This window comes from Mercenaria mercenaria, chromosome 1, assembly GCF_021730395.1.
Source record: "Mercenaria mercenaria strain notata chromosome 1, MADL_Memer_1, whole genome shotgun sequence".
NCBI lineage: Eukaryota > Metazoa > Mollusca > Bivalvia > Venerida > Veneridae > Mercenaria > Mercenaria mercenaria.
The window spans coordinates 67,502,155-67,527,613 of NC_069361.1; the positions used below are offsets into that span (position 1 = coordinate 67,502,155).

Below are 25,459 nucleotides of genomic sequence, written 5' to 3' on the forward strand. Positions count from 1 at the left end.
GAGATGAATCTGTAAAATCATGTCCCCACAAATTATCTGTTTTGAGTAAAACTGTGGAGTTTTATGCCCACAAAATTAACTGCACTGGTCACTGTTATAGAACAGAAATATCTTGAAAGTGATGCAAAAGCAGAATTAAACAAATGATAGCATTGTCGTTCAAGTGAAAAGTCTTATGGTTTAAATAATGATCTGACGATGAAGTAAAAGTGACAAAACTGACAGTAAATCAGAGTTGCAGTATCTGGGTTAATAAATGTGGTTTTGATTGATACTTACTTAGTTATTGAAATAGTGATTCGATATAAAAGTAAAAATGATGAAAATGTAAGATTGCCATGGCTGGATCATTGTATGCTGTGTTGTAGGTCTTACATTAAGTTGTTGTTGGATGCTGGTGCAAGTCTTGATGTAGCCTACGCTGTACAATGGCCAGAGACACCACTGTTTGATGTAGCAATAGCGGACTTACCGCTGGACTATTTTGAGCCCCTGGAGCATCCCGGACGACTCACTCCACTCATGTCCGCTTTGTACAATAACGACCTTGAACTTGTCCGATTTCTCCTGAAGAATGGAGCGTCTTCCAATCTGCCAGATCAAAATGGAGTGACACCAGTAATGCATGCAGCTAAACTGGTAAGTGTAAATGATATAGAATAAGAATGGTTTGTTGATTGATGATTAAAATTCACAGAGTAATAAACCAAGTTACGTTTTTACAGTTGGACATTTCAGAAGCTCAGCAAATACCATACGATTTAGTGTGATAGTTGGTGTTTTTCTTCAGTTCTAGGTCCAAACTTCCTTACTTTTGTATAACGGCACATTTTAAATACTACCTGAAACAAGTATGAACTTAAAGTGAAATATTGTTTTATAGCATGCATTTTGCAGGGCAAGAAGACTATAATAAAGATAACTGTAACTTTTAACTTTTTAAACTTTTTTTTTTCAGCATGATGCAAAACTTGTTAAAATTTTGCTGGACAATGACTATGTGATAAAAGCAGAGAAAGATGGTTCTAAAACATCACTGAAAAAGAAGCTATCTAGAGCATTGTTTGAAATAAAACCTGTTGGTGGGGATGACGATGATAATGAAGATGATAATGAGGATGATGGTGATGATGATGACAATGAGAATTATGATGAAGATAATGATGATAATGAAGGTGGTGATGGTATGTTCAAGTTTAAGAAGTTAAATTTTATTGTCTCTCTCCTGTCTTCTTAGTCATGTCGAGAAACTCAGTTTATGTACAGAGTCCAAGAACACTTTAGTTAACTGACCACCATTGTTTAATTGAAATACTTCTGTAAAATGGTGTAAAACCTTATTGGTCAGGGTATACTGGGCAGGATAGTGACTCAGTCTTAACTAGATTCCTTGGAAAGATGTACAGTCATTTACAAGTCATTCTTACATTACTATTTTAGTATTTTGATTGGTGTACCAGAATTGTTTTGTTTGATACGTAAAAATTTGTTAAATAGTATAGGTCATATTTAGTGTAACTCAGAATGGAAATTGAGAAAAATTGACCCTAGGGATTACACAACACCAATATTGTGCAGCAATTAAGCAGTTCCAAAAGAATGATTTTATATATTAACTGTTTTGATACTTAACCTTTAGCATGCTAGATAAATTGTCATCTGCTGGAAATGTCGTCTGCTAAAATTGTAAAGTTCATTCAATTTGCTCCAAAATTGGAAGAAATATTGTCAGAGTAGCAAACAGCTTGGAACCTGATCAGACGCCGATTTAATCGGCGTCTGATCTGGTTCCAAGCTGTTTGCAAAGGCTGTTAAATTCGCCTGCAGCAGGCTAAGGGTTAAAGTACAAACAGTTATATTTATGGGTCTGTGAGGTGGAGTGTTTTATTTAAGATTGAGAAATTTGAGTGATTACTTTGACTTTCCTCATGCCTTTGTAGGTTTGAGCACTACTTGTGTCTTAATGTGGGGAAGTCAGCAGATTGGCTTGTAAAAGGTCTGTGGTCCTACCAAAGTTCCTGCCCCTGCCTGAAAAAAATGCCAAGAAGGGCACTTGTGGCTTTCCTTCTTGTCTATAGCTGAAAAGTTGCTGTATGACTATGTTGTTGTTTTGACACTACATCAAACAGCAGTGATATATTTTATGGAAGCTAGCTGAATTTTCACTGCAGGATCTGATGAGGGCAATGATGAAGATCAGGAACCAGAAGAGGAAGAGCCTGCTGAAGATTCTGATCATGATACAGATGTTGTAGAGGATGAAGAAGATGAGGATGGTAATGATGCTGATTCTCAGCATTTACCTATACCAAGACTGGGCTCAAAACAACCATCGATGAGAAAGCAGGCAACCAGTCTTCAGTCTGATAAAGGTAACATCATCATTGTTGGCAATTACAAACTACAATACTTAAAAGAACTTTTTCTTTGAGCAGCAGTTTAAAAAGGTTTGATCTTTAGATGATAGACTGGTGTTAGACTTTAAAATTCAGAATTTCTCACTAAAGTGAGGACCTTTACCTGTGAGCATAGAGAATGTCGTTGTAGTTACTACTGTAGAAATAAATATTGCATACTTTTTGCCTTCAGAAGTGCAAGAACTACATGTAATGATAAAAAATTTGTATCTTGCAGATGATTTTGAGGTTGTGGTAAAGACAAGTTCTGTGGACCTGACAGTAAAAGACAAGTTTGGTTGGACAGTTATACACCATCTAGTGTCACCACTCGACTATGGCACTTTTGATGATGAGGAAATACTGTTTGTGCTCGCCAAGGCAGGGGCCCCACTAGATACGGAGAACAAGCAAGGAGAAACACCGCTAAAAATGGCACTCAGAATAGGGTCCCAGAAAGTAGCAACCAGGTTGCAGGCTTTGCTGAATGTTGAAGAAGATAAACAGGTAAAAGTAAAGGTTACTGAGTATATTATTGTATTGGAAGCTGGGATTCAAACCTGTATTGACATAGCAACAGCACCTAGCATGGAGTCCTTCCTCGATTTCAGAGCATTAAACCTTACATTTATCATGTTATGAATGATAATTTATCCATAGACTTTTCGTTCAGCCTTTCGTTTCCCACAGCTGTCTTACATGGGGAACTGCTGTTATTTAAATGCAGATGAATACAGAATTGAAATCTCCACATAAAAAATGATTAGTTGAAAAGTTACGGCAAGTAGTAGAAAAACAAAGGTATATGTTTGAAAGTCTTGATAATTTATTATGTTCGGCCCCCCCCCCTCTCTCTGGGGGAGACACTGTTTTTGTCCTGTCCGTACGTCACACTTCATTTCCGAGCAATAACTGGAGAACCATTTGACCTAGAACCTTCAAACTTCATAGGCTGGTAGGGCTTATGGAGGAGACAACCTCTATTGTTTTTGGGGTCACTCCGTCAAAGGTGAAGGTCACAGGGGCCTGAGCATGGAAAACCATTTCCGATCAATAACTCAAGAACGACTTGACCCAGAATGTTGAAACTTCGTAGGATGATTGGTCATGCAAAGTAGTTGACCCCTATTGATTTTGGGATCACTCCATCGAAGGTCAAGGTCACAGGGGCCTGAACATGGAAAACCATAACTCGAGAATGACTTGACCAAGAATGTTGAAACTTCATAGGATGATTGGTCATGCAGAGTAGATGACCCCTATCAGGGCTTTTTCAACCTGTCTCACGGGGCCGATATTCGGCCCCATTCCCAATGCCAAATATGCTCCATTTTTCCCAATCTGGAGCAAAAAATTCCCAATCCAATGAAGAATTTCCCAACTGAAATCAGAATGTTGAATGTCAAGGTCACAGGGGCCTGAACATGGAAAACCATTTCCGGTCAGTAACTCGAGAACCACTTGACCCAGAATGTTGAAACTTAATAGGATGATTGGTCATGCTAAGTAGATGACCCCTATCGATTTTGGGATCACTCTGTTAAAGGTCAAGGTCACGGGGGCCTGAACATCAAAAACCGTTTCCAGTCAATAACTTGAGAACCTCTCAACCCAGAATGTTGAAACTTCATAGGATGATTGTTCCTGCAGAGTAACTGACCCCTATTTGTTTTTGGGGTCACTCCATAAAGGTCAAGGTCACAGGGGCCTGGACATTGATAACCATTTCCGATCAATAACTTGAGAACCTCTTGACCCAGAATGTTGACACTTCATAGGATGATTGAACATGCAGAGAAGATGACCCCTATCGATTTTGGGGTCACTCTTATAAAGGTCAAGGTCACAGGAGCCTGAACATGGAAAACAATTTCCAATCAATAACTTGAGAACCACTTGACCCAGAATGTTGAAACTTCATAGGATGATTGAACATGTAGAGTAGATGACCCCTATTGATTTTTGGGTCAGTTGATCAAAGGTCAAGGTCACAGGAGCCTGAACAGTGACTTGAGAACCACTAGGCCAAGAGTGGATGACCCGTATTGATTTTTGGGTCAGTCTAAAGGTCAAGGTCACAGTGGCCTGGTCATGTAAAATCATTTCCGGAAAATAACTTGAGAACCACTTGACCTAGAATGTTAAAACTTAATAGGATGATTGGATGTGCAGAGTAGATGACCCCTATTTATTTTGGGGTCACTTGATCAAAGGTCAAGGTCACAGGAGCCTGAACAGTGACTTGAGAACCACTAGGCCAAGAGTGTTGAAACTTAGCGGGATGACTGGACATGCCAAGTAGATGATCCCTATTGCAGCCAACCATCAGTGTCTCTTTGACTTTCGCTCCTGACCGCTATTGACTTCTTGCCTATAGGACTTTGCATTGGGGGAGACATGCGCTTTTTTACAAAAGCAATTTCTAGTTTGTCTTTGAAATCTGACTGAAAATTTTATCTGTATCTAGGAGAAACCAGCCCAGCCGCCATTCCATGCACCTACAGAGGCAGACAACAATTTAGCCACGGCTGAAGCCAACATGTACGAAGCAGATGCCGACTCTATGATGAAGAAACTCCTACCTAGTGATGCCGAGGAGTCTAAAACCAAACGAAAACCGAAAGTTGATAAACAGTGCATGGCAGCTGATACTGGGTAAGATGGTTTGTTTATGAAGAAAATGTGCCACTATGGGCAAATGCTTAAGATTACTGACCGGTTTGAAACCCGACCTGGGATGTAGATTTGTTTCATGTGGGGAAGATAGCCAGCATGATTGTGGAAGGTCTCTTGCTTAAATCAGGTGTGATCTGAAACCCAGTAGAAACACAACTAAAGGGTAATCAACATACCGAAATTTCCAAATAATAGTTGCTAAGTATTATTCAGCTATGGATGTTCCTTATTCCTATATGTTTTTTCTCACTGACTACATTTCTATATTTAGATATATACAAACTGCTCAAATTTAGTAAAAAAATTAAAACTTCTTACCGTATTTTCTGTTTCAGAGAGGTTGTATTTGACAAGGTGAACAAGATGGCATATGACATCATTCTCTCTAAGATAGAAGTGAGGAGCCTACTCAGTGACACATATAACTTTTATAAGATGCAGATAATCTATCACAAGGTCAAGGCCATTTATATTCTGTTCACAAAGTGGGGTCGTATAGGAGACACCGGCATGTACCAGCAGACCCCGTATCAGACATTGACGGAGGCTGCCGTCTCATTTTGTAAAATATTCAAGTCGAAAACAGGAAATGCCTGGTCAGATATTAAAAGGTGAGCCATTAGTTTAAACTCACTGAATGGAACTATTTTATTTTTGTTAAATCTTTGCTATACATGATACGTTGGTAAAAGCTGATTTGTTCAGTTCAGTATTTATTGTTGGTAATGGTATAGAATAACTGTAGACAGCCAAGTTAAGTCATATATGTTACATCAGAAATCTTTATCATTATATTGAACACTACAAGACTGAAAAAGGTATTTACAAAAGAGCAGTTGATAATGGTTAGCACAAATAGATTAGATCTGGGATGTCATTATAGAAGTGCAGGTCATTTTGGTATTTGGATATGTGTTTAAAGTTTTTTTTCTACTGTACAGTTTCTAAGTTTGAGCTCTTTTTTTTTTTAGTTTTGTGAACCAGCCAAAGAAATACCGTCTTGTACAGTTAGATAGCCAGCCTGCACCACTTCTCAGGGTTGACTTCAAACTAGAATCAAGCATTCCATCAAAACTGCCAGTGGATGTGCAGGATCTGCTCAAAGAAATGGTGGGTAGTATTGTACTCATTTGGAAGTGCAGTGGGGTTCGAGTCACACTGATAGAAAGGTCAAATGATGAAAGTTCTGAGGATGAAGAACCGTACATCTGACCCTTTCGTTATAATATGTGGAGAGTAAATAGAAAATTGATTTTCATTATCAGCCTTACAACAATGTCAGACAAGATGAGTAGACATTCTCAAATGCAACCAAGATTGACAGGGACAAAAACATGCCTATGTAGAAAAGTCAAGTTTATAAAGAAGCATATATTGTACGATTTTCAAAGACAATTTACTATTTACACCTTTTTTGACTGCATAGACAATAATGTGACGTTATTTTGTTCCCGTTTCTGTTTGCAGGCAGATGTTGGTATGATGCAGGCAGCTATGAAGAATGCCAAGGTGGCCGAGGAATACATGCCGTTTGGAAGAATAAAACGGGATGTGCTTGTCGAAGCAAGAAAACTTCTACAGAAAATTGGGTATGTCTTTGTTTAAATTAATTTCATGTCTAAACAGAATAATGCAGTTTGCTAATGTTGGTGAAGGTGTTTAAATTTTCAAAATGTACTTCTGCTAAGCTAAAAGCCTATGCCCAAAGAACTGTGAATGCCAACAGGTCTTTTTGAGAAGGGAAATTATAGTTATTTAAAAAGATAGTTGTTTGACAAAGTTAGAAATCAAACACTTCAGGTTTTTTTTTACTGTTTTATTCCTTGTAGAACTGCATTATTATGGTCTAATTTTGTTATCGTAAAAAATTTCTTGTGCAAGTCTATAAAAAGTCACCGCCTTGATAGCCTAATGGTAGAGCGTCTGCTTCGAGTGTGGGAGATCTTGGGTTCGATCCCCGACCGTGTCTTCCAAAGACATGAAAAATGGTACCAGTAGCTCCCTTGCTTGATGCTCAGCATTAAAAGGGAAACTGGCTTCTCTTCTCTTATACCTTTGAGGCGATGGATTCCATCAGGAATTAGGTGTCGAGAGTGATTAATATAAGTTGTAGAACTTGCTTCACAGTCGACCTAAAATAAATTATGTATAAACTGAAGTCTAAAATTAATGTGTTTTGGAGGCATTTATTGCTGAGCAGTTAAGGTGGCTAAGTTTAAACATTGAATCACCTGCACCTCACAATTGTGGGTTCAAGTCCCTCTGTAAGTTTTCATAGGAGGAAGCCCTTCAGCTCTTTGGAATAGTGTTGGTTCAACCGAGGTGCCTATCATTGCCAGAAATTATGCTAAGGAGGCATGTGCAGTCCTTGAGCATTAAAAGCTGAAAAGCCATTATGTGACTTAAATTGTATTGGATGGACTACACAACATTGGCTTTTGTTGCAGTGTGGTTAAGCTTGCTGAATTTGATTTACTTTACTGTCAGTGATGTGGGTTTGAAACCAGGCTTGTAGGGTAGAATTTTTCATGCGAGAATGTCGTCAAGCTGGCTAATGGAAGATCAGTGGTTCAACCCAGGTGCCCAGTTGGCCGCCTATGTCTGAAACATTGCCCACAGGAAAAGTCACTGTATGATCTAAATTTGTTTTGATGTGACTCTAAACACAACAAAAACAAGCCACCAAACAAACAAATCAATTTAAGATGAATGAGAGATATTTTTGCTTATTTCAGGGACATTGTTGTAGATATAGAGAAAAATAAAACAAATTTGGCATTTGACCAGTCAGAACATCAAGCTAATTGTGAAAAGGTAGGTTTCTTCTGTCTTAATACATTTAACTCAGAGTTGAACCCGACTTAGCAGCTACCTGTATTAAGCCGATTATATTTCTCTCGCAGCTGGCTTCTTAGTACAGATTGGACTGTATAATTGTGTTGATACGCCATTAAACCCGAACTTATACAAATATCTGATATCCTAACTATTCTCCAGAAAATAATTTAAATCTTTTATATATTACTTTTTGGTCTTTGCCATTCTTAACTATATACATGCAGGTTCTAATCCAGACTGACTTGTCAGATATTGACTAGTTTAGGCATCATATTCAAAATTAACAAAATCTTGTAATTAATTCATTGCCTAAATTGAAAATGTTAACTTCTTTCTTACAATTGTACCTATATTTGATCTTCATTATGACACATTAGCATTCAGGATATTTCTGTGCGAATAATCAATGTGGAAATTACACTGGTTCCCAGCACTCTCATAGCTCACTTAAATCATACATGTTATCATTGCAGATCTCAGCATTGTCCACAGAGTATTACAGTCTGATACCACAAGAAGGCTATTCATACGACAAGGTAGAACCGCTGGTGAATAGATCTCACATCACCGCAGAAATGAGATTAATTTCCAACCTGCTAGATCTCGAAACTGCCAGTAAAATACTGCTTGGGGCCCAGTATAAACTCAACGGTATGTGAAGAATGCTAAAAATAAGAAGTATTTGTTAAGAACAAACAAACAGTGAGGTGAAAAGAGCGCCTTTACATGAATGAAATGCTGTAGAAGTAATGGTGTACTTAAATTTGCAAACTTAATGTCCTTAAAGTTAAATGTGAGAGAAGACATGAAAGTTAATTATAAGTGATTAATATTTTGGGGTACGATATTCAGATGTTGTTAGCTTTCACCTTTACTAGCAAGGATAGATATGAATCAGATTTTTACTGTTTGCCTAACTTGTTTTTTATAATTCCATTATAGAATGTAACCCTCTGGACTACATGTATCAGGCAATAGGCTGCTCTATCACACCACTCAGGGAAGACGATGTCGAGTCACAGTACATCCTCAAATATATCAGGAGCTCAACAGATTTTAGTAAGTCTTCTACGTTTTAGATTGGAAAGCTGATCAATTTCCTCACTTGGGGCCGCCATAGAGCAAATGACCTCAAATTGTTTTCCCCTCACTGTTGAGTTTGAAAACTCACCTGTTGTGTAGAGGTCTATTTTGTGAGGAAGCTGTCTAGGTGACTTGCCAAAGTTCATTAGTTCTACCCATGTTCTCGCCTGTACCTGATAAAATGCTTTCAGGCTTGATTTTGTCCCTCGACACCATATCCTCTCAAACTCCAAAACTTGATACTTGTTACAGCATACAACATAAGAATTTTATCTTTGTGAGAAAATGCTTTAGTCAGAAGCATTTATTGTGTTCCGACAAGACACCTCATCGTGCATTTTATGTTTCTTGTTTACAGACAGTTCAAAAGTACTTTGCATATACAAGCTGTGGCGTCCCGGGGAGGACCAGAAAGAAAAGTTCAAGAAGCTCGATAATCACAAGATGTTATGGCACGGGAGCAATGTGGCCAACTTTATGAGTATTTTACATAACGGATTGCTGGTTGCACCACCAGAGGCACCCATCACTGGACATGCGTTCGGAGAGGTATGGTCGAAATATCATTATATTAAATAGAAAATTTTCAGTCTTAAAAAAAGTAATATTTGGAGAGATATATTGCCTAACGTAAACAGCTGCATAAAGAATGGTGACCTTTAAAGTCGGTTAGTCAGATTAATAACAAATGAGCTGCGCAATTAGAAAACCAACATAGTGGCTTTGCGACCAGCATGGATCCAGACTAGCCTGCGCATCCGCGCAATCTGGTCAGGATCCATGCTGTTCGCTTTCAAATCCTATTTCAGTTAGAGAAACCATTAGTGAACAGCATGGATCCTGACCAGACTGCACAGATGCGCAGGCTGGTCTGGATCTATGCTGGTCGCAAAGCCACTATGTTGGTTTTCTCATGGCATGGCTTGATTCGGTAGATTTTTAAAATTACCAAATGTAAAAATAATTTTCTTTACTGGAAAAATGGTGCAAAGACTTAGTAGTATGGTAAATTGTGTAGCAGGTGTTATATCTGTTTAAAGCTTTAGATGTAAATCTGGAGACTAGTGTAAATGAATAATGTACTATACTTGTTCTAAATGTTTTTCAGGGTATTTATTCAGCTGATACGTTTGCAAAGAGCAACATGTACTGCCGTAACACTAATCCGAAATCTAATGTCAAGTGTGCATTACTCTGTGAGGTAAGTACTTAAATAGTGACAATGGTACAGGGTTAGAGTGTCAGACACCTGATCTGGAAGATGTAGGTTCTCTTGAAGTCACAGTGTTTTAGAGGTAGTGCACCGGACACCTGAACTAGTGGGTGTAGGTTCCAACCCTGTTGAGAGCAGAATTTGAATAGGGTTTCCACTATCTTGCACCAAGGTGCAATAACTGGTCAGAAACCTTTGAAAGGGTTGTCGAGAATATTTAATATAGGTTGTTAGAACTTCCTCTGCTATCCATGTAAAAATGAATATGTTAAATAAAATTCACTAGTGCTCTTACAAAATGCTGCAAGCATTTGTACCTAATGTGTCTTGCACAGATATTTGTACTTTTGTATTTGTTGAAACTGTTTTATCCTGGTAGTGAGTTTTGTGGCACTTGTATCACATGAATCTTCTGCTTTCTTTCGTGCTAAACAGCAATAAATTGGAAATCAGTTTAAGAAACCATTGTATTTCGATCTAGTTAACCCTTATCATGCTGAGCATGATTGATTCTGCCTTTGCGACCAGTGCAGATCATGATCAGCCTTCACATCCATGCAGTCTGGTCATGACCTGCACTGTTTGCCATTCAGTCAGTAACTTTTTGGTATGCACCCCTTTTAACAGTTAATGGTACTGACCAAATTGAAAGATGGCTTGGCAAGTTTACTATAGAAATTTAGCAGGGTAATGGTAAATGATATAATTTAGTGGACCAATAAACATGCTTACCAGTAATTTATAGGCACATGGAGATTTCCTAGAAATTTGCACAACTTTGTTTGATGGCTAGTTTTCTCACTGCAGGTTGCCCTGGGTAACTGTAAGGAAGATGTCGACCAAGGTGTTGAGGTGGATCTAATTAACTCAGAGTTTAACAGTCTCAAAATACATGGAACAAATGTACCAGACGAACACTGGAATCTTACACTGCCATATGGTTTGTTCTATTTCAGTACAATATATAGTCCAAAGAAATGAATAAATTTGTTTTGAAATGTTGGTCATGGAAGAGTTTACAATTTATTCTGTTAGTTTGGGTACGGAGAAAAAGGAATTTGTTAACAGAAATTCTTTGACAACCTTGAATTTGTTTTGTCAGCTGTATTTTTAGCTCACCTGAGCAGGAAGTGCTCAAAGGTGAGCTTTTGTGATCACCCTGTGTCCGTCGGCGTCGTCCACAACTCTAGAGGTCACAATTTTGGCCCAGTCTTAATGAAACATGGTCAGAATGCTACTCTCAATAAAATCTTGGACGAGTTCGATATTGGGTCATCTGGGGTCAAAAACTAGGTCACCAGGTCAAATCAAAGGAAAAGCTTGTTAACACTCTAGAGGTCACAATTTTGGCCCAATCTTCATGAAACTTGGTCAGAATGTTACCGTTAATAAAATCTTGGACGAGTTTGCTATTGGGTCATCTTGGGTCAAAGACTAGGTCACCAGGTCAAATCAAAGGAAAAGCTTGTTAACACTGTACAGGCCACATTTATGACTGTATCACCATGAAACTTCATCAAAATGTTAATCTTGATGATCTTTAGGTCCAGTTTGAATCTGAGTCATGTAGGGTCAAAAACTAGGTCACCAGGTCAAGTCAAAGGAAAAGCTAGTTAACACTCCAGAGGCCACATTTATGACCATATCTTAATGAAACTTGGTCAGAATGTTAACCTTGATGATCTTTAGGTCAAATTTAAATCTGGGTCAGGTGGGGTGAAAAACTAGGTCACTAGATCAAATCAAAGGAAAAAGCTTGTTAACACTCTAGAGGCCACATTTATGACTGTATCTTCATGAAACTTAGAATGTTAAACTTGATGATCTTTAGGTCAAGTTTGAATCTGGGTCATGTGGGGTCAAAAACTAGGTCACCGGGTCAAATCAAAGGAAAAGCTAGTTAACACTCCTGAGGCCACATTTATGACCATATCTTAATGAAACTTGGTCAGAATGTTAATCTTTATGATCTTTAGGTCAATAGGCCGGGTGAGCGATACAGGGCCTTCATGGCCCTCTTGTTTTTTATGTTATTAATCAAATTATTTCATATTGGATATGTTGTATATCCAAGGGCGGTGGTATTGGCCCAAAGGTTTTACACTCAGTTTATGTAATTTTGTATCCATCATTATACCCCCACAAAATGAAGTCTGTCTGTTGGTTTTTGTGGTTTCCGGATGATAACTCATGAAAGGCTTGACTGATTTGAATAATTATTGGTACACAGGTGTAACATCAGAATATACAGGTAAAGTTCGAATGTGGGGTCAAAGGTCAAGGTCACAGTGACCCTGAACAGTTAACGGTTTCCAGATGATAACTTGAGAACGCTTGGGCCTATGATCATATATTTTGGTACACAGGTGTAACATCATGAAATACAGGTCAAGCTCGACTTTGGGGTCTGTAGGTCAAAGGTCAAGATCACAGTGACTCGGAACAGTTAAATGGTTTCCGGATGATAACCTGAGAACACTTGGGCCTAGGATCATAATTTTTGGTACACGGATGTAACATCATGAAATACAGGTCAAGTTCGACTTTGAGGTCTGTAGGACAAAGGTCAAGGTCACAGTGACACGTAACAGTTAAACGGTTTCAAGATGCTAACTTGAGAACGCTTGGGTCTAGGATCTTAAATTTTTGTACAGTGGTGTAACATGATTAAATACAGGTCATGTTCGACTTTGAGGTTAGTAGGTCAAAGGTCAAGGTCACAATAACACGAAACAGTTAAATGGTTTCCGGATGATAACTTGAGAACATTTGGGCCTAGGATCATGAAAATTGATAGCGAGGTTGGTTATGACCAGCAGATGACCCTTAATGATTTTGAGGTCAGCAGGTCACAGGTCAAGATCACAGTGACCCGGAACACATAAACGGTTTTCGAACAACAACTTCACAACGCTTGGGACTAGGATCACGAAATATAATATGGAGGTTGGTCATGACCAATAGATGACCCATAATTATTTTGGGTTCCAAAGGTCATAGGTCATTTAAACCTTTTCCGGAAAATAACTTGAGAAGGCTTGGGCCGAGGATCATGAAACTTTATAGGGAGGTTGATAATGACCAGCAGATGACCTCTATTGATTTTGAGGTCAGTAGGTCAAAGGTCAAGCAAGTTTAGCTTTGACATTGGCTTAGTTCTGTGACAAGGCCATATTATGGGGGAATAATTCGTCACTCCTGTGACAACTCTAATTTTGCATAGTTGAATAATTATATAAAAAATATATTACATATATACTGTAGTTTTCAAGGAGGTTGTAAGGTTTTGTATGTTTAACTGCTTACTTTCCCCCATTCTGTTACTTTAGGGGTAAAAATGGGTATATCCCTCAACTGTTATATAGCAAGAAACATGAATTTTATATAGCAGGAAACAAATTTTCCAATTTTACAGTTCTATGTAATATGACAAAATTTACCATTTCCAAAATTGAGCGAAATTTGTAGTCGAATTAAAAGGAGGGTTAATATTCACATAAATTTTTTCCTTAAAAGTAATCAAAGTCGTAGTTTTGCAAGGATTGATTTTCAAAGTGGTCAAGAGCACTAAATGAGGAAAAATCAATTCCTTGCAAATATTTCTTTCCTTTATTAGTTTCCTTGCATGGACAGTTAAAAGATTTGTAGAACAACATTTTATCATTTGTGAAGTTGTTTATTAGTGGTGTTTTCATCTCTATAGATATCATTGTCAGTAAATTCTCTGAAGATTTAGTATGATTTTCAGACCTGTCTGTTTTTACAGGAGCAGTTATGCCAATGGGATGCACCCAAAAACAGCACAAGTTTATATCACCACAAGGCGAGAAGAGGCGTTGGATACCATATACGGAATACATCGTACAGGACTCTGATCAGATCTGCCTTCGTTATCTCGTGCAATTTGTTTGAGTGCTATAGACGCTAAGTGCTAAAGACTTCACTTGTATAGATAGTTTTCTCTTACATTAGCATACATTGGTATTCATAGCCATTAATTTCTTTACTATTTCTTTACATTTTTTTCAGCCGTAAAAATCAAATTTTTAGAATTTTGTATGAATTAAAATGAAATTAAATACGAGTTGTACAGAATTGGAATTTCATGCCAAAATTCATGTTTGTACAGTGGGTGCATATATTATTGTAAATACGTGTCCTGGTCGTGTACATTTATATTGTAATTTTAGAGCATATTTTCTATGTACTGTGAATCGTTTAGTGTTGTTGTCTTGGTAAATGCTGTGTAGAACAGACTGACTTTGCATGATTAATTTATTTTACGGAATCTCAGTTGTGCAGTCTCCCACATTAAAGAAAAAGAAGTTAAAATTTTGCATCAAAGATTTAACCTGGTATACATTCTTGACATCCTGCTTGTGTCTTCTTGATAAATAAAGCTAAAATTTCAGCAAATTATTTTCAATTTAAAACTCCGAAGCACGAAGAAATGAAGTTTGTACATATACATTTAACATAATTTTTCTTCTAAGGGGTAAAATAGTTGCAAAATCATTCTGTTTTACAGTGTTGAATATTTGTCAAAAGTGCTTCTTCCTCATTTTTCCTGAATAGTGAATTTACTATTCTTACATAGATTGGTTTACACATTTGTAAAAAAAAAAAAAGATAAAATGATTTTTTCTCAAAGAGAAAAAAGATGAAATTATTCGTTTTCAAAGATTCATATGATATTAGAACAGTCTGTATGGCATATTTCATGTAAAAACTGACTGTAATAAAGTAGATATTATAAATATTGAAGGCAGCACGCTAAGCACACAGTGAACTTTTTAAGCCATTCAAAAACATGCAGCTATATACATTGTGAATTTTTTTTTTTTTTTTTTACACAGATTACAAAATGAGTAAGTCTTTAGTTATGTGCCATTGCTTATACTAAGATATGACATTAAGCGAAAATTGTACAAGTCAGAAAGTGAACCTCGGCATAGAAAACCTGAAATGTGTCCACTGTACAGAAGTTGTTGATAGCTGTCATTGACTGAGGTTTTACTGTAACTGTAGATAAAATAGTAATTGTGTCGTCGCTGTAAATTGATAGAAATTGTTGGAATAAGATAATTCAGGTTACATTGTAGATAATTCATGTCAGTTATTTTCAGTCATTTACATGCATCTGTATAAAACAGTTCATTTGGAATGTTCTAACTTAGAAGTCGGTATCATCTGAATTACATTTAGACCTGTGTTTAAAGACCTACTGGCTCCAGTGACCAGAGGTTACTTTTCAGAGTTAAATATTTGCAATGTCATTTAACCTCTGATTTAGTAAGAGCTGTAAGTTAAGACCACTTTTTAGCATTCTCTAGCATGGTCACTATTTGAAGGTTTGATCGTTTATCATCTTTCCATAAAGACATAGATACAGGAAAAATACATGTGAATTGTCTGTTTGTGCAGGTTGAATTTTTTTTTTTGCACATTTACCTTTTAGCAGTAGTAAAGCACCAATCGTACTAAGTTGCAAGTGGATAGCAAAATGTTATCTATGGTTTTGAGGGATCCAAACAAAGGGGGAAAAAAGAAGAAAAGAGGGCAGGGACAATATGAAATGCTTTAGTGAGCCATCTTGAGATAGGGGCACTGTATGAATAGTATTTTCTACAGTATATGATCGTTCTTGCATCGATTTTTGACATCATTCATTCTGTTTATTCTAGGGGCTCAGAACTTGAAGTAGTTTGGTGAAGTGAAGGGTCATTTTGCATACTCCTATATTTTTGTTACATTTTTTCCCCTATCTCTGATAACAAAGGAGAGGCCTTTCAACAATAATAGAATTAGCATTCTCTTGGCTACACCCGTTGTATAAGGGAAAATGACATTTTTATACGCCTTGGCTTACTTGCTTTCTTTCATATAGTACTTCAAGGGTATTTTTTTATAGCTTATAGGTAAATTATGATAATTGCAATTAGGATACTCTTTGAATTCTTGCTAATGTTCATAAACTAAAGAAAAATGGTTTTATTTATTTAACTTCTATGTATTTTTACAAGCTGGAGAAAAAGTACAAAGTTATCTCATAATCATGAGGAAATCGCCTTATTGACCTTTACCCTGCTGGTGGCCTCCTTGACCTTTACCCACCTTTACCCTGCTGGTGGCCTCCTTGACCTTTACCCTGCTGGTGGCCTCCTTGACCTTTACCCTGTTGGTGGCTTCCTTGACCTTTACCCTGCTGGTGGCAAGTGATTTTACTTTGCGGCCAGTGCAGACCAATGTCAGCCTGTGCAGATGATCATGGTCTGCACTGCTCGCTATTCAGTCAGTAAATTTTCAGTGACCACCCCTTTTGAATAATAAGTGGCACTGCCCAGATTGAATGATGGACCAGTCCATATTAGAAATTAAGCAGGTTTAAGGTTAACATACTCCATTTCTATTCAACATTGCCATAGGCTCTTGTATTATAGCTGACTCTTTCTCTCTCAGTGTTTTGTATTGTTTTGTCTCTGTTGGTAGCTTTATTGTTGATGTTGTTTAAGCATGAAAACAGACCACTTTTTATACAACAGTGCAGCTAAAATATTTACAAGACAAGGGCTATTATTTCAAGTTACTGGTATTTGGTATCTTATTCTTGGGTATAAAGATTATTGATATATTGAACGAAGTCTGTGAGGAAGTTTTGGTGTATTCATGAGATAATAAAGCAAGGTCAGAAGATTTTTATCCCCACCTCTGATCACTTTTTGTGTGAAATTTTGACTCTGGGTGATAAATGTAACAAAATTAAGCAAGTTATATTATTAGTCCTTATATAAATTGCCTGAACATAGTTTTTGCTATGTAACCAGTCCTTGTTTACTTTACTGGACTAATAAATTGAAACTTTGAAAATAAAACTGGATATCAGTTTTTGATGTTATGTACAAAAAAATATTTATTGAATGCCTTGCATGTCATTAGTCAAAAATACATTGTTCAGACCTTGGGCAATAGTTTTGTCTATAGACTGTTAAGCCATAAGTATAGACTATAACATAGGTTAAGTGGTTAGTATTTTATGAGCCAAAATAGAAGTACATAGTCTCCAGACTTGGACTGTACCAGGCAAGATGAACAATTACTACCATTGTGACAAGGTCATTAGTAAATTGACCACTCCACACTTTATGTAGCGTGAATAATATCACAAAAGGGCATGGCAGCTACATTTCCATCACATTATTACTGCAACATATACACAAGGGCCAAACCAAACTTTTTGACCTGCTGTAGGTAATGTATAAAGACGTCAGGCAAACGTTTTTTTTAAAGATTTTATTCAATTTTCTTGGAAATAATGCCACATGAAAATGGTATATTGTCTGTCTTGCATAGTTTTCTTTTTTTTATGGCACTTTTCCTTTACAGATAATTGCCATGACTGTATCTTAGCTTACAGATTAGGCAAATAATCAAACAAATGTATGTAAATTAATTTACTCACTGAATGGGAGATGAATTTCTGTGGATTTTCGAATTTCTGTGGATTTTCATATCCATTCCAAGATTCAGAGTTGTTGTAATTTTGTCAGAGTTTATTTGATTTTGTCTGTCATAGTGCTATATAATATATTCTATGTGCTTTGTTAGTGACTTTTTCAGCGGCTTCAGTAGTTGTTGTTACCTTGTATGTCAGTTATTTTGTCTTCTACAATTGCAGCATTTTTGTGTTTTATCATATTAACTTTATATTACAGTATCAGATTTACATGAATTTGATAAAGTTGAAATTACACTGTAACATTTGGATTTAGCAAGTTGGAGTGTAGCAAAACATCAGCCTGAAGAACAGTTTTAACGCCCATTATTCTGACCTTGGATTTTTCAAGACTGGTCTTTTGATTTCCAGAATATAATGCAATAGAAAGAGGACATTTCAGGTTGTTACCAAGACCATTCTTGTCTTAGAGCCAAAGTTGAAAAGAAATGGTTGAACTGGCCTTGTTGAATTTGCTAAATCCGAATGTTATTGCATACGATGTAAAAATCATGCTAATCTTTTGTTATTTACAACTCAATTGGGACTTGATGAATTTATTTGTCTCTGGGATTTGATTGTATAATACTGCATTGAAATTTTGTCATAATCACGAAAAATGTTAAAGATTTGAAAGAAAATCTTTACAAGTCAGGCTTTCGATGTAAATGAGATGTGAAACCAAAATTTGTAGTCCTGTTTGGCGCCATATAACCTATACTGTGTTGGTGCGCTGTAAAACCCAAATAACTAAATAAATTTACAAGTCAGGCCACAACTTGTCCAATTTCAACTTCAACGTTTTAACTTAAGACTTGACCACGAAATTTCTATTTGTCTTTAATAAATAAAGTTTATATTTATTTTGTCTCTTCGAAATTGATCTGTTGGCAAAATACAAAGGAAGAACATTTTTCAGAAAAAACAAATCAAGATCCTATCTGGTATTTCTGGGCTATTGATTTTTGGGAGAAGTTGCTTAGAAATCTTCTGACAAAACTTATACATGTGAAATGCAAATATTTTAAAATTCAATTAGCATTGTAAAAAATCATAAGAATATTCCATTGTATTGAAATTCATTTTGTATTTGAAATAATCAGTGAAGATTTTCATGACCCTACATTCAGCATGAAAACACGTCAGAGTTCATGATATTTTTGCATCATTCAGTTTTGTAGTATTTGTCACTGTATGTCCATTGAACGATTAAATTTAGCATATGATTATATTGTAAATGTGTTCCGTTTTCTTTTATGTCACAATCTTTACACATCCCTAACTCCCACCATCTTGGTAGCTCACACAACTGTTAAATAATTCTAATTATGCCCCCCTTCGAAGAAGGAGGGGTATATTGTTTTGCAGGGTCGGTCAGTATGTAGACCAATCGGTTTCGGAATGATAACTGAAGAACGCTTGGGCCTAGGATCATGGAAGTAAATAGGGAGGTTGGTCATGACCAGCAGATGGCCCCTATTGATTTTGAGGTCAAAGGTCAAGGTTACAGTGTCCCTGGCCAGTTAAATGGTTTCGGGATGCTAACTCAAGAACGCTTTGGTCTAGGAACATGAAAGTTGATAAAGAGGTTGGTCATGACCAGCAGGTGACCCATATGGATTTCGAGGCCAGTAGGTCAAGGTCACAGTGACCCGGAACAGTTAAACTGGTTCTGGACGAACATTTCAACCGTTTCTGGACGATAGCTAGAAAACGCTTGGGCCTAGGATCACGAAACTTGATAGGGAGTTGGTCATGACCAACAGATGACCCCTATTGATTTTTGGGTCAAAGGTCAAGGTCACAGTGACTACGAACAGTTGATCTGTTTCCGGATGATAACTGGGGAACGCTTTTACGAAACTTATTAGAAATGTTGATTATGACCTCTATTGATTTTGAAGTCAGTAGGTCAAAGGTCAAGATCACTTTGACCCAGAACAGGAGAACTTTTTTTGCCAAATAACTAGAGAATGCTTTGGTTTAAGATCACATTTGATATGGATGTCATGACTGGTACATGACCCGTAATTATTGATCTGAGGTCAGTACATCAAATGTCTAGTGCACAGTGACCAAATAATTTCTGTTCCTTGTGCAGTTACTGAATGCATCAAGGGAGGCATTTCGTGTTCTACGAGCTCTTGTTTTGAACTAAGTCTTTCTCATCATCAAAGGTTCACCAACCGTCCGATACGATGGAACTCTGGTGAGCAAGACTGAAACTATGGAGGATGTCCATCATGACGATTTGATGCGTCATTAATCCTCCACCGTGGTAAAGTTTTGGAAAGTGAGAATAAATTCATACTTGTAAGGAGTGCAAGACAAATTAGTGTAAGGATCATTGATAGGATATTTATTGTCTCTCCCCGCCACCTATATTGTTTTTGCCATGTCCGTCCGTACGTACGTCACACTTCATTTCCGATCAATAACTGGAGAACCATTTGACCTAGAACCTTCAAACTTCATAGGATGTAAGGTCTTTTCGAGTAGACTATCTTTTGGGATCACTCCATCAAAGGTCAAGGTCACGGGCCCAAACATGGAAAACCATTTCTGATCAATAACTTGAGAACCACTTTACTCAGAATGTAGAAAATTCATAGATGATTGGTCATGCAGAGTAGATGACCCCTATTGATTTTCGGGTCACTTTAATAAAGGTCAAGGTCACAGGGGCCTGAACATGGAAAACCATTTACAGTCAATAACTTGAGAACCACTTGACCCAGAATGTTGAAACTTAGGATGATTGGACATGCAGAGTAGATGACCCCTATTGTTTTTGGGGTCACTCCAAGGTCAAGGTCACGGGCCTGAACATGGAAAACCATTTCTGATCAATAACTTGAGAACCACTTGACTCAGAATGTAGAAAATTCATAGATGATTGGTCATGCAGAGTAGGTGACCCCTATTGATTTTCGGGTCACTATTAAAGGTCAAGGTCACAGGGGCCTGAACATGGAAAACCATTTCCAGTCAATAACTTGAGAACCACTTGACCCAGAATGTTGAAACTTAGGATGATTGGACATGCAGGGTAGATGACCCCTATTGTTTTTGGGGTCACGTCAAGGTCACAGGGGCCTGAACATGGAAAACCATTTCCGATCAATAACTTGAGAACTACTTGACCCAGAATGTTGAAACTTCATAGGATGATTCGACATGCAGAGTAGATGACCCCTATTGATTTTGGGATCACTCTGTTAAAGGCCAAGGTCACATGGGCCTGAACATGGAAAAACATTTCCGGTCAGTAACTTGAGAACCACTTGACCCAGAATGTTGAAACTTCATAGGATGGTTGGACATGCAGAGTAGAGGACCCCTATTGATTTTGGGGTCACTATTAAAGGTCAAGGTCGCAGGAAACAGAGCATGGAAATCCATTTCTGGTCAGTAACTTGAGAACCACTTGACCCAGAATGTTGAAACCTTACAGAGTGATAAGACTTACAGGGTAGATGACCATAATTCTTTTTGGGGTTACTCTATAAAAGGTCAAGGTCGCAATGAACAGAACATGGAAATCCATTTCCAGTCAATAACTTGAGAACCATTTGATCTAGAACCTTCAAATTTTATAGGGTGATAGGAGTTACAGAGTAGACGACCCCTTGGGTCACACCATCAAAATTCAAGGTCACAGGGGGCTGAATATAGAAAACTCTTTTCAATCAATAACTTATGAACCACTTGACCCAGAATGTTGAAACTACATAGAATGATTGGACGTGCAGAGTAGATGATCCCTACTGATTTTGGGATCACTTGATCAAAGGGCCTGAACATGGAAAACAGTTTCCAATTCATATCTTGAGAACCACTAAGCCCAGAATGTTGAAACTTTGTGGAATGTTTGGACTTGCCAAGTAGATGATTCCTATTGCAGCCAACCATCAGTGTCGCTTTGACGTTTGCTCCTGTCCCCTATTGACTTCCTGGCTATATGACCATGCACTGGGGGGAGACATGCGCTTTTCTACAAAAGCATCTTCTAGTTATTTTGGAAGTTGTTACAGGTAGTGATAAATTTTAAACATTTGCTACAAAACTGGTCCTACCCGCCCGCTTAGCTCAATAGGTAGAGCGTCGGTCTAGAGGCCACAGTTGAGACCCAATCTTTATGAAACTTGGTCAGAATGTTTGTCTTGACGATCTCTAGGTCAAATTATAACTGGGTCATGTTGGGTCAAAAACTAGGTCACTAGGCCAGATCACACGAAAAGCTTGTGAACACCCTAGAGGCTACAGTTCTGGCCCAATCTTTATGGTCAGAATGTTTGTCTTGATGATGTCTAAGCCGAGTTTGAAACTTGGTCATGTGGGGTCAAAAACTAGGTCACTAGGCCAGATCAAAGGAAAAGCTTGTGAACATTCTAGAGGCTACAGTTATGACCCAATCTTTATGAAACTTTGTCAGAATGTTTATCTTGGTGATTTCTAGGTCAATTTTGAAACTGGGTCATGTTGGATCAAGAACTAGGTCACTAGGCCAGATCACATGAAAAGCTTGTGAACACTTTAGAGGCTACAGGTATGACCCAATCTTTATGATATTTGGTCAGAATGTGACCTTTGATGATCTCTAGGTCAGGTTTGAATCTGGGTCATATGGGTTCAAAAACTAGGTCACATGGTCGGATCAAAGGAAAAACTTGTGAACACTTTAGAGGCATTAGTTGTGACTGTCACAAATTGACATACGGGCCTTATTTTATATGTATTGTAAATGCAGGTATTGCATCATCTTTTTGTAAATTTTTGAGTTATTGAGGTAAATGTCAGATTTCACGCATGAAATACCTCTCATGTTTTTCTGTATTTCATAACTTAAATTTCCATGTAAATTTCATTAAATTCTGTTCAGTAATAAGAAAGTTGATAGTTTATAAACTTCAGTAATTTATGTTTTTATCCCCAAAACCACTATAATGGGCCTCAAATTGTCAATTTAAATCCGCGCCAAAGTAGTTAGATTCCCCGGCTATATCGTGAATCCCGTGGAAACACAAATAGTCGGAGTCCACGGCTCAGCCGTGAATCCCATGAAATTTAGTATTTGGCGGGACATTATCCTTTAAATAGACTGGGCTAGATATGCCTTGCGCACACCACCTTCCGACATTATAGACGAATCTATGTCTGAATTATTTTCTTGCTAGAAATTTATGCTCGATCGAGGTAAGAAATTTATTTGTTAGATTTTTGTATGATTTTTGCATTACGATTTTTATTTGGTAAATTTTTGTTCATTCTACAGAATTCTGTAACATTTACTTTTCGGCATATGATTTTAGCTAGTTTCGGTATGTCAGGATGATTTATTAAATTTTTCAGACTTTTGTAAATTATTTAGAAAGAGGAATCTAAACGTTTCGTTTATATAAGATGTTAGATTTATACTGAAATTTGTAACATGATATTTATAAAGCACTGTTTCAAAAACTTATGTCAAACATTTTGTTAATTATGGAACGCCATTACTGCATTGTATTGTTATGTATAAATCTATATGGCAAGTCTAGTACCATGTATATATTATTGTAATATGAATATGAAATTGTGTGACAGTCTATTGCATACACATACAATGTCCGTTTTAGTGTATGGCATTAGATATTATATGGATGCCAACTCTCATATAACGTTTGATTTACATTGAATTTTGTTAATTTGTAGTTGTAAATAATAGCTGCAGTTTATCATGTCCGTATCTATAATGTTTCATCATATACTTTTCATATCATTTCATACTTTAACTTTAGTCTTTTAAGTAAGTAATCTTTGTAATATGGAAGTAATAAGTGACGTATTTTAATCATGTGACGTTTGAACTTAGTAGCACATATGTTTTGTATAAGTAGCACGTATTATTTATGGGAGCCTACGGAGGTATGGTGTACCCAAAGGAGCAGTTTTATGCCCTGACTTATTTGTTTTGCTATGGTGCTTACCATATGTTATATATTTTAGCTTCTTCCGCCAGACGATTTTTCCTGGTGATGTCATAACCCGGAAGTACAATGCCCGAGGTTCACTTGTCTTCACTCGCCTGGATGTGATATTCCCAGCGCAGAGCTTTCGTCCCATGGTTGTGCCGTAAACCGCAAAGACGATGATTTTTGTTATCCTCTGAAGTCAGCTCAGGGATGCAATCACCTACCACCATAGGGAGCCAACACGGAATCAACGTATTCACGGTTTAAAGGGACTGAATTTAGAAATCTGTTTTGTTTGTGCTACTTAAAGTTCAATTACATTAAAGACCTGTGTCACGTCAGATTAGAATGGAAGTATAAGAACTTTTGTATCTAGAGATACTGAACTTTCTTTTTTTTTTCTTTCTTATAATCAGTTTTTTTTTCTTTTCATATCTATTCATTGTTAATAATCATCTTATGTAAATAAATTTGTAAATATTGTAAAGGGTGTTGATTTGTTCTGATGGTTGCTGTCGCCGGTACGGCCTTTCCTGTCACAGTGACTCAATCTTTATGAAACTGAATCAGAATGTTTGTCTTAATGATTTCTAGGTCAAGTTTGAAACTGGGTCTTGTAGGGTCAAAAACTAGGTCACTAGGCCAGATCAAAGGAAAACCTTGTTAACACTCTAGAGACCACAGTTTAAGTTTGAAACTCCTGCAAGTTAGGCAGAACATTTGTCTTGATGATCTATAGTTCAAGTTTGAATCTGTGTCATGTGGGATAAAAAAAAAGTAAGTCACCTGGTCAAATCAAAGGAAAACCTTGTGAACACTATAGGCCACAGTTGTGACCCAATCTTTATGCAACTTGGTCAGTATGTTTGCCTTGATGATCTCCAAGTCAAATTCGAAACTGGGTCATGTGGGGTCAAAAAACTACGTCAGTAGGCCAGATCAACTCTGGTGAGCGATATAGGGCCATCATGGCCCTCTTGTTTATTTTACAATATTACAGCTGCACGGTGTATATTTGACTCCTACAGTTTCCATTTATAGAGATGGTACCTAAAAAATTAAAATTCATCTTTACATATTTTTTACAGAGTGAAATGATAGCTAAGTGCACCAAATTACTAAACATAATGATGGTTTTCCTCCTCTCCATGTAAAAATAAAAATATTTGATATTTAGAAAATGGCTTTCTCAAACTATCTGAAGCAAAATGGACAACTCTTGTATTGACCGTTTTTCAATGGTTTTAGGACATCCCCAATTATAGTCTGTACTAAAAGTATCCACATCTACATAAATTCAATAGAATATAGTGTAAGTTTAGTCTACTTTCAACACTTTGAAAGAGCCTATACTGAACTTCCTTTTGTCTTTTAATAAAGTCAAAATCCAAGACTAGCCAAGAGTCTAAAACTAATGACAAAAATCTGAGTGAAAGAGAATGACATGCTCTTTATTATAAGCTTACCAAAACCATACCAAAAATGTACCTGAAAGAAGATATTAAAGATTTTATAATGTAAACAAACCCCTACACCATTTTGCCATCAGTATTTTTCATTCATGAAAGCACTCAATTCAGGTGATACTTGTTGATATATTATAAATGAGAGGCCCTAACAAAAATTTTTTTCAGTTTGTGTAAGCAGTTTAAGTTGTAAATTAATGTTGGTATCTGAAGTTACCCGCTTACATTGTTTACAAGAATAAATAAACACCTTGTAGTTTTTTAAGGGTAGTTGACCAGTAACGAAAATCATCAAAGTAATCTCCATAATATTATGCTTTTTCAGCATTTATTCAATTTTC

General features: G+C 37.0%; 1 protein-coding gene across 1 annotated transcript in view; it reads left to right on the forward strand.

Annotated features, from left to right (window-relative positions):
* LOC123535187 (poly [ADP-ribose] polymerase tankyrase-like) overlaps nucleotides 1-18,936 on the forward strand; it is a 95,117-nt gene extending 76,181 nt beyond the window's left edge. The window contains exons 39-53 of the mRNA XM_045317750.2: nucleotides 369-639; nucleotides 959-1,184; nucleotides 2,172-2,372; nucleotides 2,635-2,903; nucleotides 4,864-5,051; nucleotides 5,408-5,683; nucleotides 6,044-6,182; nucleotides 6,540-6,661; nucleotides 7,808-7,886; nucleotides 8,384-8,561; nucleotides 8,853-8,969; nucleotides 9,352-9,542; nucleotides 10,102-10,194; nucleotides 11,014-11,146; nucleotides 13,973-18,936. Coding sequence (XP_045173685.2) covers nucleotides 369-639; nucleotides 959-1,184; nucleotides 2,172-2,372; nucleotides 2,635-2,903; nucleotides 4,864-5,051; nucleotides 5,408-5,683; nucleotides 6,044-6,182; nucleotides 6,540-6,661; nucleotides 7,808-7,886; nucleotides 8,384-8,561; nucleotides 8,853-8,969; nucleotides 9,352-9,542; nucleotides 10,102-10,194; nucleotides 11,014-11,146; nucleotides 13,973-14,118 — 2,629 coding nt within the window. The 3' untranslated portion in view covers nucleotides 14,119-18,936. The remainder of the gene's footprint in view (nucleotides 1-368; nucleotides 640-958; nucleotides 1,185-2,171; nucleotides 2,373-2,634; nucleotides 2,904-4,863; nucleotides 5,052-5,407; nucleotides 5,684-6,043; nucleotides 6,183-6,539; nucleotides 6,662-7,807; nucleotides 7,887-8,383; nucleotides 8,562-8,852; nucleotides 8,970-9,351; nucleotides 9,543-10,101; nucleotides 10,195-11,013; nucleotides 11,147-13,972) is intronic.
* The last annotated feature ends 6,523 nt before the right edge of the window (nucleotides 18,937-25,459 follow it).